At 49.2% G+C, this 15218-nt stretch overlaps 1 protein-coding gene across 3 annotated transcripts in view; it reads right to left on the bottom strand.

Moving 5' to 3' along the window:
• Positions 1-443: 443 nt before the first annotated feature.
• MDC1 (mediator of DNA damage checkpoint 1) overlaps positions 444-15218 on the bottom strand; it is a 28236-nt gene continuing 13461 nt past the window's right edge. Inside the window, exons 6-15 of one of the 3 annotated variants that reach the window (XM_053300546.1) lie at positions 14890-14985; positions 13813-13899; positions 10800-11309; positions 7870-7937; positions 7181-7753; positions 6016-6141; positions 4828-5010; positions 2597-2725; positions 1200-1310; positions 444-1078 (exon numbers count right to left, since the gene is read on the bottom strand). In XM_053300546.1, coding sequence (XP_053156521.1) covers positions 818-1078; positions 1200-1310; positions 2597-2725; positions 4828-5010; positions 6016-6141; positions 7181-7753; positions 7870-7937; positions 10800-11309; positions 13813-13899; positions 14890-14985 — 2144 coding nt within the window. In that variant the 3' untranslated portion in view covers positions 444-817. The remainder of the gene's footprint in view (positions 1079-1199; positions 1311-2596; positions 2726-4827; positions 5011-6015; positions 6142-7180; positions 7754-7869; positions 7938-10799; positions 11310-13812; positions 13900-14889; positions 14986-15218) is intronic. The other 2 variants (XM_053300549.1, XM_053300547.1) reach the window with 2 other exon arrangements.

Raw genomic sequence — 15218 nt, 5'->3', positions numbered from 1 at the left:
CTTAAGTCTCCTGCTGCTCGAAGCCCCATTGCCTAGAGACAGGTACAGTAGAGCAGTTGTCCAGCAATCAGGACCCCAATCTATCACTTTGATTCAAATTTCCCCCCTTCCCCCTCTCTTAGTCTCTCTCTCTTGCCCACCTGGGAATTTACACACAATCTGGAACTTTAAACAACATGTGCCTTAGAATAGTCTATTTTTAAACATATTTGTATTGCTTTTACTTTAGGACCACCTAGTAACTTAGTTGCTTTTATTATTTTTCTTTCAATAAACTCCTTTTTGTTAATTAAAACCTCTCTCCCAAGTCGGTGTTCTTGAGTTCAGACGCTTGCACAAATTAAAACTGCTTGGAACTCCCTCCCCTTTTGAGCTAAAACATTTGCCCAAACTGGAGGTGTTGACCAATCATCCCCGAGGCAGTTCCATCAACAATATTTAAACACCCTTTCTTAAATATTTTATTCAAAATTCCAAAATAAAATATTTCATAACCCCGCCCTTTTTGCAGGTGTTTTTTTTTGGGGGGGGAGTCCTTTGAAACCACCCCCACCCCCATTTTTTTCTGTTCCCAACCCCCAGAGGCCTTCACATCTCTAGTCCCTTTCAACTAACATTCTGTGATTCTGAGCAACATTTCCAACCCTAAATTACATTATTTGTTTGGGATCATAGGATTCTGGTATGGAATATCATTTCCTCTCCTAATGTTCCATTGACAAATAGTCATTTTTATACCCAGTTTATTGACAGTCATAAAAATCCACTATTTACAAGATTAAGGCAGTGTCTCCACGTCACGGGCTGTGTTTCAGCATCAACGCCGTCTCTTGGCTGTGCTGGGTGGGGCTGGGGCTGTGAGCACTGCGGCCCTCCTCTTGCTGGCCCTGGTGATGGGAGCAGCAGGAGTGGCAAGGCGAGGGGCATCCACCCCATCCAGCTGGTGGGCTTCCAAGTCTACTTTCTGCTGCAATATGCCCGTCAGGATGAACTCTGAATTAGCAATGGGGATCCTGGCGTCCTGTGCTACTTTGCAGCGGGGCAGGTCCTCAGGACAGGAGATGACAATACGTTTGTCCTAAAAGGGTTAAAATATCATCAGAATACAACCTCGGCCTTTTCCTTCAGCCCCACATTACTCCCAGCACCCCCATCGCGCTCTGTGGGGGGCATGCAAAAGCACACCATCTCCTGCTCACCTTGTAGGCGCGAGGCATTCTGGGTAAGAAGGTCCCACCACTGCATTTGACAATGTCCTTCATGTGCTCAGGCTCTGGTTGGACATTTGGGGTAACGTGGATCTCATAGCCCTTGAAGAAAAAGGGACAGATACATGGTCTAACAGATGGAGCTGGTCTGACAAATGTTAACAGGAAAGGTGTAGCAGGGATGAACTGGTAGACCCACAACCAGATGTGGATCTCCAGTCCACGTCTTTTGGGCTGCAACCCACTCACAATGCAAAGAAGAAAATTAGTGTGTGTATGTGAAATCAAATCATCTTATGAAGTGCAGATCAAAGGAACATGGGAAGCTGCCCTATAACAAGCCAGACCGTAGTCCATCTAGCTCAGTATCGTCTACTCCACACAAACAGACCGCAGCTCTCCAAGGTTTCAGACAGGAGTCTTTCCCAGCCTTACCTGGAAATGCCAAGGGGACGTGGGACCTTCTTCATGCAAAGCAGATACTCCTCCACTGAGCTACAGCCCCACCACTATGGCCACAACTTTTTCAAACCTCCATGAAATATCACTGCCTGACACCAATCTTTCTCTCCTCTTGTTTAACATCCATCTGTTTTCAAGTCCTATTTGATGCATTGGTATTTACCTTTAAAGCCCTAGACTGTTTTGGAGCAGGATATTTAAACGGCTGCCTTCTACACACCCCTGCCCAGGTTTTCAATGGAGGTTATGTTGCATGTCCCATCACCGGAAGAAGTGCAACTCTGGCATACAAGGGACAGGGCTCTCTCAGCTGTGGTGACTAGCCAGAAGAGCTCCCTATTCCAAGAGACTAATTTAATCCCTTCTCTGCTGGTGTTTAGATATCTGGTCAAAGCTACCTTGTTCCACCATGTCTTGGGCATACCAATTACATTAAATGTCTTCTCTCCTTTCCTTAGCAACTTTGTTACCTGTTTCGGCTGTTGATATTACCTTTAATTTCATTAGTTTCAATTAATTTTGTTCTGTTCTTTTAATTCATGTTTTATTAGCCACTTTGGGGGGGATAGAATCCCCCTTGGAAGACAGGAATGTCGATATTTTAACAAATATGAAATTTATGGTATCAGGAGAAGGGAAGGCATGGGGAACTAATAAAACCAACGTGAAACTGAGTGCCGGCTTACACAACCAGGCACATTACAGTTCAAAGCATGCAGGCTAGGGTCCTTTCCTGACAGGGTTCCTGTACCTTTAATGGTTGCATTTCATGAATACGTTCAGCTGGGGTGGCTCTTCCCTTCTCCGCAGTTCCAGCAAGGGGAAATACTGCAGGTGTGACTCCCCACTCCCACCCGCCACGTATACCCGACTAGATGAATCCGCGCAAGTGGTTCAGTGTAAAGGCTACCGATTCTGGGTCTCACCTGGAGCAGGCCACCTTCTTGCCGTGCTCTCTGCAGTGACTCGGTGAGGCTGAAGCAGAACTTCTTCTCCTGCTCAGGGTCATGAACAAGGAAGCTGCTGGGCACCAGGAAGGAGGAGTTCCGCCTGCTCTGTATGGGGAGGGAGAAACCGGAAGAAAACAGCTTGCCCCTTAATATTGGCGCATGAACAAAACCAGCTAGGAAAAGTTATCAAGGAGCCACTTTAATACCAAGTCAGATCACTGCTCCCTCTTGCCCAGTATTACTCACTCCAAAGGGTAGTTTGCTGAGATGTTTTCCTAGCTGTTGAAGATGGTGTAACTAGAATTAACAGAAATTGCCCCAGAAATTTGCTACATGCAAAGCTTGTGCTTTCCTGCTGAGCTATGGGCCCAACCCACCAGGACAATTATGGAACACCAAGTAGGCATCTTTATGTGTTATCCCCCATCTGAGCTACCCAAATGGCAAGAAAATAGTTGTTTCTATAGGCCCATTCACACATTATGTTCTACACCCATACGAGTGTACAGTGTACACAGGTACAGATCTGTACACAGGTACAGTCATTCACATGCCATGTTGAATGCAGGTACAGAAGTACACTTCCTATCTGTACCAGGTATTTGAAGGGCTGGTATCCAGGTTCAGTTTTTAAATGAATACAGTTACAGTCATTCACACCAACACATATACAAGTGTACAGACATCTGTACACTCGTACAGCATAATGACTGAATCGAGGTTGTGATACCTAGCAATCTAGCTCCTCTCCCGATTATCCACTGAAATGCACCCCCCATCCAATAATATATCCTCTCTCCATTCTTGGGTTCCATATACCCTAGAGCAAGCATAGCCAACTCGCACACAGTGGGCCATATCCAGTCCCCAGGGCAGTTTTATCTGGTCCCCAGCAGCCCTACAAAATTTAAATCAAAATACAGTAAACACCGTGTGTACAACTTCACTTATAAAGGAAATGAAAATGGTTTCCAAAACTTACAAGAGAAATTCAACACGTGTGTGTGTGTGTGTGTGTGTGAGAGAGAGAGAGAGAGAGAGAGAGAGAGAGAGAACGAGAACACAAACATGAACACACACACCCATCTCTCTCAGGGTTTGATAACTTTAGCGCCCTTACTCATAGGTGGAGCCCGTGCTGCTTTACATCACTGTTTGCCAAGGCTCTAGTAACAGGGAAAAGGGGTTTCCCCCACCAAATTAAAACTGGAGAAACATGCATAACATTAAAAGTCTTGCTGGATCAGGAACAAAGCCTATCTAGTCCAGCATCCTGTTTCCCACAGTGGCCCACCAGATGCCTCTGGGAAGCCCACAACCCAAACCAGATGAACACATGACTCCTGGTATTCGGAGGCATCACTCTGATGGTAAGCAAGGAAGCTACCCCACTGTTTCTTCATGTCACCGTTCAAAATGCCTCTCCTAACTAGAAGGCAGGAAGCCTAGAGCAGCCACTCAGGGAGACACACAGTGGGTTGCCTCCTTCGCCCCACAAAAGGCAGGCAATTCTGCATTGGGAGCCATTCAGTTCTCCATCTGCACATCTTTTGCAGAGACGTGGCAAAAGTGCCTCCAGAGAGGCTGTATGGAAGGAGGAAAAGTTAAAGCAATGAATCACACACGAGCCCAAGCTGCTAAATTGCGTGACCAATCGTAAACGCATTGGTAGGGCTGGACTCATTGCACCCTGGGCGAGGAGTGCCTTCAGCGCCTCCCCCACCCCCAATGGCTAGTTTATCCGTGTTGCTGAACTGGTGCTCTCCTGTTCCTATTCTGGGATCCCACTGAAGTCTCACAGGCCTTCTGTAGCTTCTTCTTCGGTCTTCTGCCTTCTCTCCAGGTCTTTCCTTACATCCTCTTTCCAACCCAGCTCGCTCTCTCGCTCTCTCTCTCTCTCACCATAAGAGAGAAATTAGGCAGAGAAAGCCTTTTCCTGGTTCTTCTTCTCCAGCTCCTCCTTTCCTATCTCACTGCATAATACACTCAACAAACAATGAGCCACCAAGCTCAGTGCAGTGCCCACTTCAGGTAGGTGCCCTGGGCAACCACTCAGCCCATCCATCCCGTGTGCTGGATCACGTGGCCATTCACACTTCTATCTCCTGGACCTCTGTCTGGAAAATAAAATGCTTCCCACCAAGAACGAAAGCACGGGCCATCCCTGCAATAGGGCCTTGTGAGAGGATGCAGGGAAAGCAGCTCACCTTTTCCAGCCAGTCGAGAGTCACAATGGGAATGCCCCGAGCCAGGGCACACAAGAACTTGACTGTGCGGCGCACGCGGTCCGTCACCAGGTGGGTGCAGTCAAAGACGGATTCCGCCAAGGAGCCTCCCAACTCGGTGACTACATGCTCTCCCTCTTCATCAATCACCCCTGTGAACAGCACCTGGGAGGGGCAACAGATGGGAACAAGACACCGTTTAGTAAATGCTACAGATGGGATCCTGAAGGGGAGTCCTAATCAAACACTGCCATTAGGAGAGTGTATTGTATTGTAATTTCTGGCCATTGACCAAAATAAACTAAACTAACTGTCATTAGGAGAGAAACAGAACAGGACACATCCAACCCCTTCCTAAGGCCACAAACAAAACAGCAGCTCTTCCAAAGCAACCAACTTCTCAACTCGGGTTGAGCTGGTGGGGCAGTGACGATACAGTCAAGTTCAACATGGATCACTTCTGCGTCCTTCTGCCAGGGAGCATTCAACCCATCGGGCCTAGGCTGGTGAGAGGAGAAAAGATCTACTACCTCAAAAGCCGATTCTCCCCTTGAACTTCCCACTTCTTCCTGCACGTGTTCACGCAGATACAGGTTCCACTTATCCCAAGCAGGGAGGCTGCCTCAGTTTAAGAACCACCAGTTGAATCCCTTTCCCGCCCACTGCTGACAGGGTAAATCCTACTCAAACAGCCTCTAGTTCAGGACCAATTCCAAAGTAAATTTGACAGGCAACCCATTCCCAAAACTGCCACAATTCTCCTGGAGGACTCAAGGTAGTCAACAACGACAAGAGAGAACTTGCCATTTCCACAACCCTCCTCTTCTAGGTTGTGGAGAATTCACTTTGGCCCAGCCTTTAGGGGGTTAGCTTTGTCTACCAGAAGGATTTGTTTGAACTGGAAAGTCTGAGTGAGGCAGGGAAGCCTGTGAGTTTGGCCAGCAGTGAAAATGGTTAACATTGTCGAGAACTGCCAGTCAGGTGAAGCCAGTGCTGTCTGCCAAACTGAGGTGATTTCTGGCTTCTAACTAGGTAGCAGTTTCTCCACATAGGTTAAGGGGCTCGCTGAAAGGTGCCTTGCCACGAGGACGCCAAGATCTGGGAGCCGGCCCTGCTTCAGGGCTGGGGCTCCCTTCAGATGCTTCCCTCCAGTTCAATATTTTATAGTACCTTTGGGACAGGGACTCCAGAACCCTGGGCTCGGTTCCGGGGCTGGGCTCTCGTTCCCACCGGTTGGTTTTCCGTACTCTGGCGTCGCAACCTCCTTCCCAAGGATGGAGTGGATTGTGCCGGCTCCTAGGGAAACGGGGTGACAAAAGGAAAGAGGGAGAGGAGCTCAGTTGCATCAAGGACTGAAAGACTCACAGCAAAGGCCAACCCTATGACTACAAGCCCTTTATACTAGACTAGCTGAACCGGGCGCAGAGCATCTGCACCTCTAGTTCTCTCCTCGGCTTTCCTCTTGCCCTCCCCCGGCTGCTGCTTTCCTCTCACCCTCCCTGCCCAATGGCTGCCGCTTGGCCATTCTCCAGGCCAGCAGTTTCTTTACCCCCATCCACCCGTCCCCGTTACTATCTGGCAGCTGCTCACAAACTCTCACATGAGCTGCCACACATGGGATTAGCAACGGGTAATATATATATACACACAGACACGCCCCCCCGTGTTTCCCCAAAAATAAGACAGTGTCTTATATTAATTTTAGCCCCCAAAAATGCACTAGGGCAATTAGCGGTACATCAGAAATTACTGCTAGGTCTTACTTTCGGGGAAACAGGGTGTGTGTGTGTGTGTGTGTGTGTGTGTGTGGAGAGAGAGAGAGAGCGCTATTATATATGCCATTTTTCAACATAAAAAGTGCCTGCTCCCCTTCCCCACACATAGCCTCCCTGTCACCCATCGCCACTGCCTTTCCTTACTCCACTGGGGTATGCTATTCATTTCCCCTCCTCAACCCATTGGGTCATGCCTCTTCTTTCCCCCCACCTCAGCGTGAGCTAAGGACATCCCTGCCACCACTGTCTAATTTGGTGGCACAGTCCCGAGTGCTTACGTGCTGCTGTTGCCTTGGCAGCATGGCCTGAAAAGACAGGGGGCATCATTTTATCCTTTGCCTCCGGCAGCAAGGTATCTTGGACCGTCCCTGAGCATGTTACAGCTATAAAGGGAGAGGGCAGCTAGGACTGCAGCACACCAGCCACCCAAAGCAGCAAGTGTGTAGGACCACGATAAACAAAGGGTGGAACTAGCCCATCGGACAAGATGTTTTCAAAGAAGATTTCATTGCAATGCTTCTTGTTGATCCCAGTTTTCCTTCTACTACTTGGCTACCCACCTGCCTAGGCTTGGCAGCTTTCCCAGAATCCTTTGGGCTTGGCGTAGTCACTGAAGCACTGCCTGACCGCCTGCTGGCCCGGGTCTTAGGGAGTTCTGCCTGTCGTTCTTCCACAGCTTTGGTTGCTGTTCTCCGTTGCTCTCTCTTTGCTGGCTCCCTGGTCCCTGGGCTGTCTACAGTTGTTGCCTTTTCTTCCTTAGGCCTACTGACAACACTGGATTCTCCTTGTGAGTGCCTGACTCGCCCCTGACACACAGCGACTGTCGGCTCCCCATTCTTGGGCTTCTTGGTACGACTCGCCTCCTCCCCCTCCGGCTGTTCAGTCTTCCTCTTGGGCTCGTCCAGATACTCGGCTGGATTGCTGAGCTGCCGCAGCCCCCTACGTCTGGTGACAGGGGCAACCGGTTCGCTGGACCCATCTGCGTCACCAGATCCCACATGGCCGCGGAGGCGGCTTCGTCCTTCTGGAACAGAAGCCGGGGAAGCGGCAGCAGAAGAGGACCGAAGGCTGCGCCGTCGCCCAGGGGCAGGGGACACAGATTTGGTGGGCTCTTCTGTGACACACACTGGCAGCTGTTAACATAAGTGGGATAAGGCCTACTGGGCTGTACAAGGGAGATCAGGGAAGCAGGGAGTAGGAGTGTTGCAGCATCCATCTGTGAAGCATAACAAGCCAGCCCCATACTCACCTGCTCAGCATTCCTTGCTTCTCCTGCGGGTGTTGAGCTCCTCTCCACTGATTCAACTTCAACTTGACCTAAAAGACAAAAGTGGGAAACGACTTAAAGTGAATGATGCAACTCCCATTCCGGCCACCATGAGGCGCTATTGAACGGTTATGGACCACCACAGACATCTGCTCCCCTTTCACAACAGTTCAGGAAATCAAGCCCTGTTCCAGAACCCTACACACCCAAACCCACTAAGCCCCACACCGGCCCGCTCTCCTTTCACAAAACCTTTGGAAGTCCAGTCCCCTCGGCTTGTCAACTATCTATAACTAGCAAAAGTGACCAGGTCACACACACGTACGCAGCGAGGTCCTGTAGGTTGCAAGAACCTCTAGGAGAGTGCCATGCTGCTGGGGTGCTCTCTGTGCACAGACAACATTCCACAGAGTAATGCAAGAACAAGTTAAAGGCATTGCGAGGGACAGCCCTCTTCTTCAGGGAGAAACAAAAACAAGAGGGAATGGTTTCAGCAAATGTTGAGCCAGGCCCAGACCATTTTAAAGGTGTGTTTTTAGTACTTTTTTTTTTTTTTTAATGAGGAAGTGGATACTGGCCTTATCCCAGAATTAAGACTTATTTCCAGATATGTTCTTGTATACCTTTGTTTCAGTGCTGGCATTTTGGCTTTCGTTGCTTATTCTCACTGCAACAGTATCTCCAAGTAAAGCACTTTATTCTTCCATACAGGCATGAATGACATACCCTGATTTATAAAGGGGGAAAGTACATGAAAACCCTCGCAGACACGATTCTTGGCCTTGGTGACTCTGGAGCCTGGGGAAGGACTGTAGCTCAGTGACAGAGAATCTGCTTTGTGTGCAGAAGGTCCCAAGTAGGGAAGCGCCGAACCAGTTCAGTGGGGTGGGGGTCGGTTCCTTTAAAAAGCAGGTTAGCAGGACCTTCCATGCTTCTCCGCCACCCCACCACTTTTCCAACCATGTGTGTGCCAACGCTGTGCGCAGGCTGCTAGGAGCAGCACTGCAGCTGCAGGTCACATGGCCTTTTGAACAGCAATGCCCAGGAAAACAGTGGGGCAACAGAGGAGCACGGAAGGTCCTGCTTTCAGTCCCTGGCATCTCCAGGTAGGGCTGGGAAAGACTCTTCTCTGAAATCCTGGAAACCTACTGCCAGTCAGCATAGACAATACTGAGTAAATATGCCAGTGGTCTGACTCGCTATAAAGCAACTGCCTATGTTCATGGGAGCAAAAAGCAAATTTAGTCTCCTCCCAACCATGGCCCACACTGCAAACTGTCTAACAAACCTTAAAAGGGTGCCGCTGACAATCACATCTGCTTTTACCTGCACAGCATCACTTTGGATTCCATTTCTTGGTCACAAGAACAGAAGAACAGCCCTGCTGGATCAGGCCCATGGCCCATCTAGTCCAGCATCCTGCTTCACACAGTGGCCCACCAGATGCCTCTGGGAAGCCCAGAGGCAAGATTTGGCCCTCTCTCCTGCTGTTGCTCCCCTGCAACTGGTATTGAGAGGCATCGTGCCTCTGAGGATGGAGGTGGCCTATAGCCTTCATATACCAGTGTGACAAAAACTTAGGAACAGGCTTTCAAATAATGAGTCTAGCCAAATGTCCAACATTTTGAAAGGTGGGGTGTATGGGTGGGGGGAGGGAGAAGATGTGGCACAACACACCACAAGGATCATGCAAACATGCACATGTGTGCAATGAACTGCAACATCTCCATCAGCAAGGAGGGCAGATTTTGCTCCACCAACACCATTAACCCCAAGGGCAGTGCCTTATTTCCCCCCACTGGCGTTAGTGGCAACTATTCCCTTATAAGGAAGAAAAGAAAGGGGTGGTCTCAGGGACACCTTTGGAGTAGAGCTGTGGTACCCAACCAGGGTTCCTCCAGATGTTGCTGAACAACAACTCCCAGCATCCCCATATATAGCCCTGGAGTAGAGGCTACACATGCTCCATGTGCAGAGAGAAGAGCTGATCTTGTGGTAGCAAGCATGACTTGTCCCCATAGCTAAGCAGGGTCTGCCCTGGTTGCATATGAATGGGAGATTTGATGTGTGAGCACTGTAAGATACTCCCCTCAGGGGATGAAGCCACTCTGGGAAGAGCAGAAGGTTTCAAGTTCCCTCTCTGGCTTCTCCAAGATAGGGCTGAGAGATTCCTGCCTGCAACCTTGGAGAAGCCGCTGCCAGTCTGTGGAGACAATACTGAGCTAGATAGACCAATGGTCTGACTCAGTATATGGCAGCTTCCTATGTTCTTCCTATGTTCCTATGTCTCTGGTGATCCGCAGAAAATGAGAATCAAGTGTGTTCTCTCATTTGCATAATGTCATTATGGATTCTGCTTCCTGATCATGACAGAATTCTGGGAGAGGAGAGAGCGTTGGCTGCTGGCTTTTAGGTGCTTCAGTAATAGCACTTTTAGGCTGGATTCAGTTGGCAACTTCTCAAACCATTGGTTACGCATCGTTATGCTACAAAAATGCAGCATTTGGAGGAATGGGTGGGGGGAAGGCATGCAACTGTGCAGGATTCTGCACACAAATCCCACTAAAACAGTTGGTGTGGACCACGCTATCCCTGCTGGCCCCACTGGGCCTGCTATTTGAACTAGCAAAGATGAGCTTGGGAACTGGTCCAGTTCCCTGTGTAGCTTTGAGGATGTCTGGTACCTGATCCCTGAGGAATCAAATCCTCCATCTAGAACCTATCCTGGTGCCTTCTTCTTTGAGCACAAAGATGCTTAAGAAAAGGCCAACGTGGGGTAGGCAAGTTGCTAGGATCAGTGAACACGATATGGAGACAGGTCCCTCTCTTCTCAAGACCACATAACTTCGCATGTATTTGTTCTGTCTGTGCTATAAAACAATGCCCACCCAAGTCCCAACCCTGTGGCTCACCTGCCCCTCTCTGTGACTGTGAGATTTCGGCAGTGCTTCCATCTTCAGGCGTTCTCACAAGCACCTGTTCCTGGCTTGTGGAGACCTTCTCTCCCTTCTGTAGCACCAACAGCTCACTACCCTTAACAGGGAGAATTGGCACTGAACAAACAGGTTGTGTTTCCTCTGCCTCCTGGGGTTCCTCTGCAGCAGAACCCCCTGCTGATTGTAAGACAGGCTCGGAAGAGGTCAACACTATGGAATAGGGTTGAGTGCTAGCTCCTGTGAGGCTGCCAGCCTGCTGCACCCTAGTGGCCACAACTGGAACTAAAGTCCGAGCTGTTTGCTCAGAGAGGTCTTCCCCTTCAGGCGGGTGCTGGGAAATCAGTTCCGTATCTTCCTCCTCTTCAGCAACAAAGGCTTGTGTGGCCTCTTCAGAGAGCTGCCCAGGCTCCTTACAGAATGGCTGAGTTGCTTCTAGCATGTACACATCTGGATCCGAATCATCATCTTTCAAGGGAGAGCTGCAGGCTGTGTGGGACAAAGGCAACGTAAAGAGAAAAGGTAAAAAGTGTATCCCAGCAGACCCACTTCATATATTGCCTCGGGACAAGCCACTAGAGATTGCATTCCTCGGACTACTGCACAGAAGACCTCAACAAAAGACCTGGCTTTCTGTTTTAAAGCTGTGCTGTTTTCAAAATAGCAATTTTTTATTATACAAATTATTCTGGTACTGGTGTTTTTTCTTGATCTTTGCAATAGCTATCCATCCCCCCCTTTCTGTTCTTAAGTAGTTTTGTAATCCACCCCAAATGCTTACAATAAGGCAAAACTCTAGCTTTCCTGTACACCCTTCCCCCCAGAGACATACTGCAGTAAGGGGGCTTAAGTGTACAGTGGATGGTGGAGAATGAGTTGGAACTTAGGCACAGGTTGCCTAATAGGTTTAAAGGTGATTCAACTGTAAGTAGGGATGTGGCTGAACCGGTTCGGCACCTCCTCAGGGAAACGCCAAACTGGCTCAGGTGCCCACATTCAAACCAGTTCAGTGGGGCAGGGATCTGTTCCTTTAAGAAGCAGGTAAGCAGGTCCTTACTTACTCTTCAACCGCCCCACCACTTTTTCAGACATGGCGCCCACTTTCCAAAGGCCACGCACGGACCTGCTTTTTAAAGGAACTGATCCCTGCCCATGGCTGCCCCAGCAGGTTCGGACACACCCCTAACTGTAACAAACAGTATTTTTTGTATTTTCTTTATTTCAAACATGTAGCTACCTGCCTTTAATCAACAATTCCCAGGGCAGTTTACAACAATTATAATATATACTTCACATTCTATTACAATACAATGCTTGTCAGTTATCCTAGTGCCTTTGCACTCATCAGCCAGAATACTGGAAGAGAGGAACTGGTTTCTCCCATACTGAGCAACTGGGCAGAATACTGCTGGCATGCTTCTCTTTATATTTTCACAAGAAAAAAAGAGAAGAGCTAGAAACCTTTCCACTACCCACTAGACCATGGGCAGCCAATGGTACAGGAGGTAAGAAATCTGTGGCATGCCTAGCCAGGGACAGGAGGTATCTCCTTCAGCACAGGTGGAGGAGCACCTTGAAAGGAGCATGTGGGCACATGTTTCTAATGCCTTGCATGGTATGGAAAAGAAATACGAGGAAAGGAGTGTAGTTGCTAGGCAACCATCCCTTCCAATTTCTCCAGTGAGGCAAAGAAGGGGAGGAGAGAGATGGTCCTCCTGCACATAGGGATGGTGACAGAAGAGCAGGCACAGGGTGAAAGGAACACAAAGCAGGGAGACGTATCAATGGAAGCCTGAGGGACTGCATTCATGGTTTCAGCGTTGGTAACAGCCTTTGGTCCTCTAGGCCGCTTCGGCTGCCAAACATTGTCGGCATCAGTGAACTCCATTGATCCAAAAGAGAAATCAAGTGTGCATGTGTGTGCTTGACTTTCAGTATCCATTCCCCCAAATTCCCCTAGCACTTTGCTCTTCGAAAACCCAGGGCACCTGGTAACCCAAACAAAATAGTCCTCCCATCACTATTACTTCTTCCTACAGTTGACTGTCTCACATGGAACATTCAGGAAACTCCCAGGAGAGTTTCCAACAACATCACAGAGGCTATGAAAAACAGGAAGCGACAAAGGGAGGTAACACACCTGACCTGGAGTGCCAAATGCCATCCCATTTCCCCCTGCACAAGCACAGTTGTCACCCACCCCATCTCTTTCTGCTGTGCTGCCCCTGCTCTTCACTGCTGAGTTGAACTGAAGCCATGGAGGAAGAAGAGGAAGCAGAAGGGGAGGCAGGGAGAGGAGGGCTTGCCAATGGCTAAAGCTGGGCTGACTAGAGGGGTGCTAGTGGCTGTGTCGTGCTGCCAGCCAATGCACAGGTGAGCAAGGAGTGGGGATGGCTCCAAATCTGCCACGCCAAGTGATTTGCTTCAAGCTGCAGGGCTGATCCTGGTGGCAGTTGACCTCGCCACCAAAACACACAAAATAAACACACACACGTCACTTGCTCACACAAATACACCTCATCTAAATTTCATCTCAGGTGCAGCCCCTGTACCATCTTGGGAAGCAGGAAAATATGCACAAAACCTAAGGAGCTCATTCTAGTAAAGAGTTCTCAGATGATTCAATGCAAGAGAGGCGAGTGGCTGAGAGATTCAGGAGCAAGTCCAGCCACAGACTATACTCATCTCTGTTAGCCCATGTGGCAGACCAGAAGAACCAGCTAGATCAGGGGTTCTCAACGTTCGGTCCCCAGATGTTTTTGGACTTCTACTCCCATAATCCCCAGCCCCAGTGGTCTTTGGTTGGGGATTATGGGAGTTGAAGTCCAATAACACCTGGGGACCCAACACTGAGAATCCCTGATCTAGATGAATCAGCTGTACCCGATCCCACCTCAGCTGGTAACTCACTCCCCACCCCCAGTGGAGCACCAGAGAGCAAACCCAACTATAGGGGAAGCAGCCTGTGGGGACAGGACAAAAATAAGCTCACCTCTCCCAGGCTGGAACTTGGCTGGCGCAGAGGGGGGTCTAAAGTCAAACATCTGAGTGGGTTCCTCTTCCAGGGCACAACTGGAGTCTGAAGAGGTGGGAAGGGGGAGAACAGAGAGTGGCAAAAATAGGGAAGGTATTATTCTTCAACGAACCTCTGAATGACCTCACTGAATTTGAGGGATGAGTGGCTCCAGTTTAAAGGGAAACTTCAGGGAGGGAGTCAAGACACTGATCCTTTCATGCCCTCCCACCCCACTCCGGTTGTGACCCACCAGATCTTATTCAGAGCCCTACCTAATTCACCCCAAGAAATTAAGGCCCTTTCTAGACTAACACAATTCTCTTCATTCCGTCTGTGCCACATTCAAGTGGTCCACTGTTTTAGTTACTTCCCCTCCAGCATCCACCCTCAGTTCTTCTTGTTTAATTTCCCCCTACAAGGGTTGTGTGCTCCTGCCCTCCAGAGCAAGAGCACAGATCTTCCCCAGTATGTTCAAAGCAGACCCACAAGACTATCCGTGCCCCCTTCCATAATACTGGGACAGGGAACACAGAGCCACCAATGACTGGCTGGGGCTAGTGCTTAGACCACGCAAGCAAGACCTCATAGGAACATAGAAAGCTGCCATATACTGAGTCAGACCATAGGTCCATCTAGCTCAGTATTGTCTACCCAGACTGGCAGCGGCTTCTCCAAGGTTGCAGGCAGGAGTCTCTCTCAGCCCTATCTTGGAGAAGTCAGGGAGGAAACGTGAAACCTTCTGCTCTTCCCAGGGCAGCTCCATCTCCTGGGGGGGAAATCTTGCAGTGCTCACACATCAAGTCTCCCATTCATATGCAACCAGGGTAGACTCTGCTTAGCTAAGGGGATAAGTCATGCTTGCTACCACAAGACCAGCTCTCCTCTCATAAGATCTGCAAAGACTCTAAAGGCTGCAGTTTCCAATCTGATATGTTCTAATCAATTCTCCCCTTGGAAAACCTAGGAATCCTGGACTCTGAACCCCTGCTGGCTTTAGATTGGTAGATCCCACTCCTCTGTTGGAGAACCCAGGAGCCCAGCAACATCCCTCACCGGCTGCTGTAGTATTCCCAGCCTTCTCAGCCCTGGGAGGCAAAGCCTCAGCAGGTAGGTAACACTGTGTTGCCTGGAGAAGCAGGTCAGCATCATCTGAAGGAAGAGAATAGAGAGAGGAAGTGAAAGGATACGGACAACTAAATCTTATATCCCAGGATGCACTGCTTCCAAACTGTTGCTATAACCTCTCAAAGCCACCAGACTTTTGCAAGACCCTGAACAATTGCACAGGTATAGTTCCACTGCATTTGCCACATTACTCCCAGGTAATTTCCCACAGAGATGTAGGTAAGTGGCATAACGGCACTCAAATCTGATCCACATCT

Source organism: Hemicordylus capensis, chromosome 2 (genome assembly GCF_027244095.1).
Source record: "Hemicordylus capensis ecotype Gifberg chromosome 2, rHemCap1.1.pri, whole genome shotgun sequence".
Taxonomy (NCBI): domain Eukaryota; kingdom Metazoa; phylum Chordata; class Lepidosauria; order Squamata; family Cordylidae; genus Hemicordylus; species Hemicordylus capensis.
Note: the sequence above shows the minus strand (reverse complement) of the source record. Positions and strands in the feature narration are given on the sequence as shown.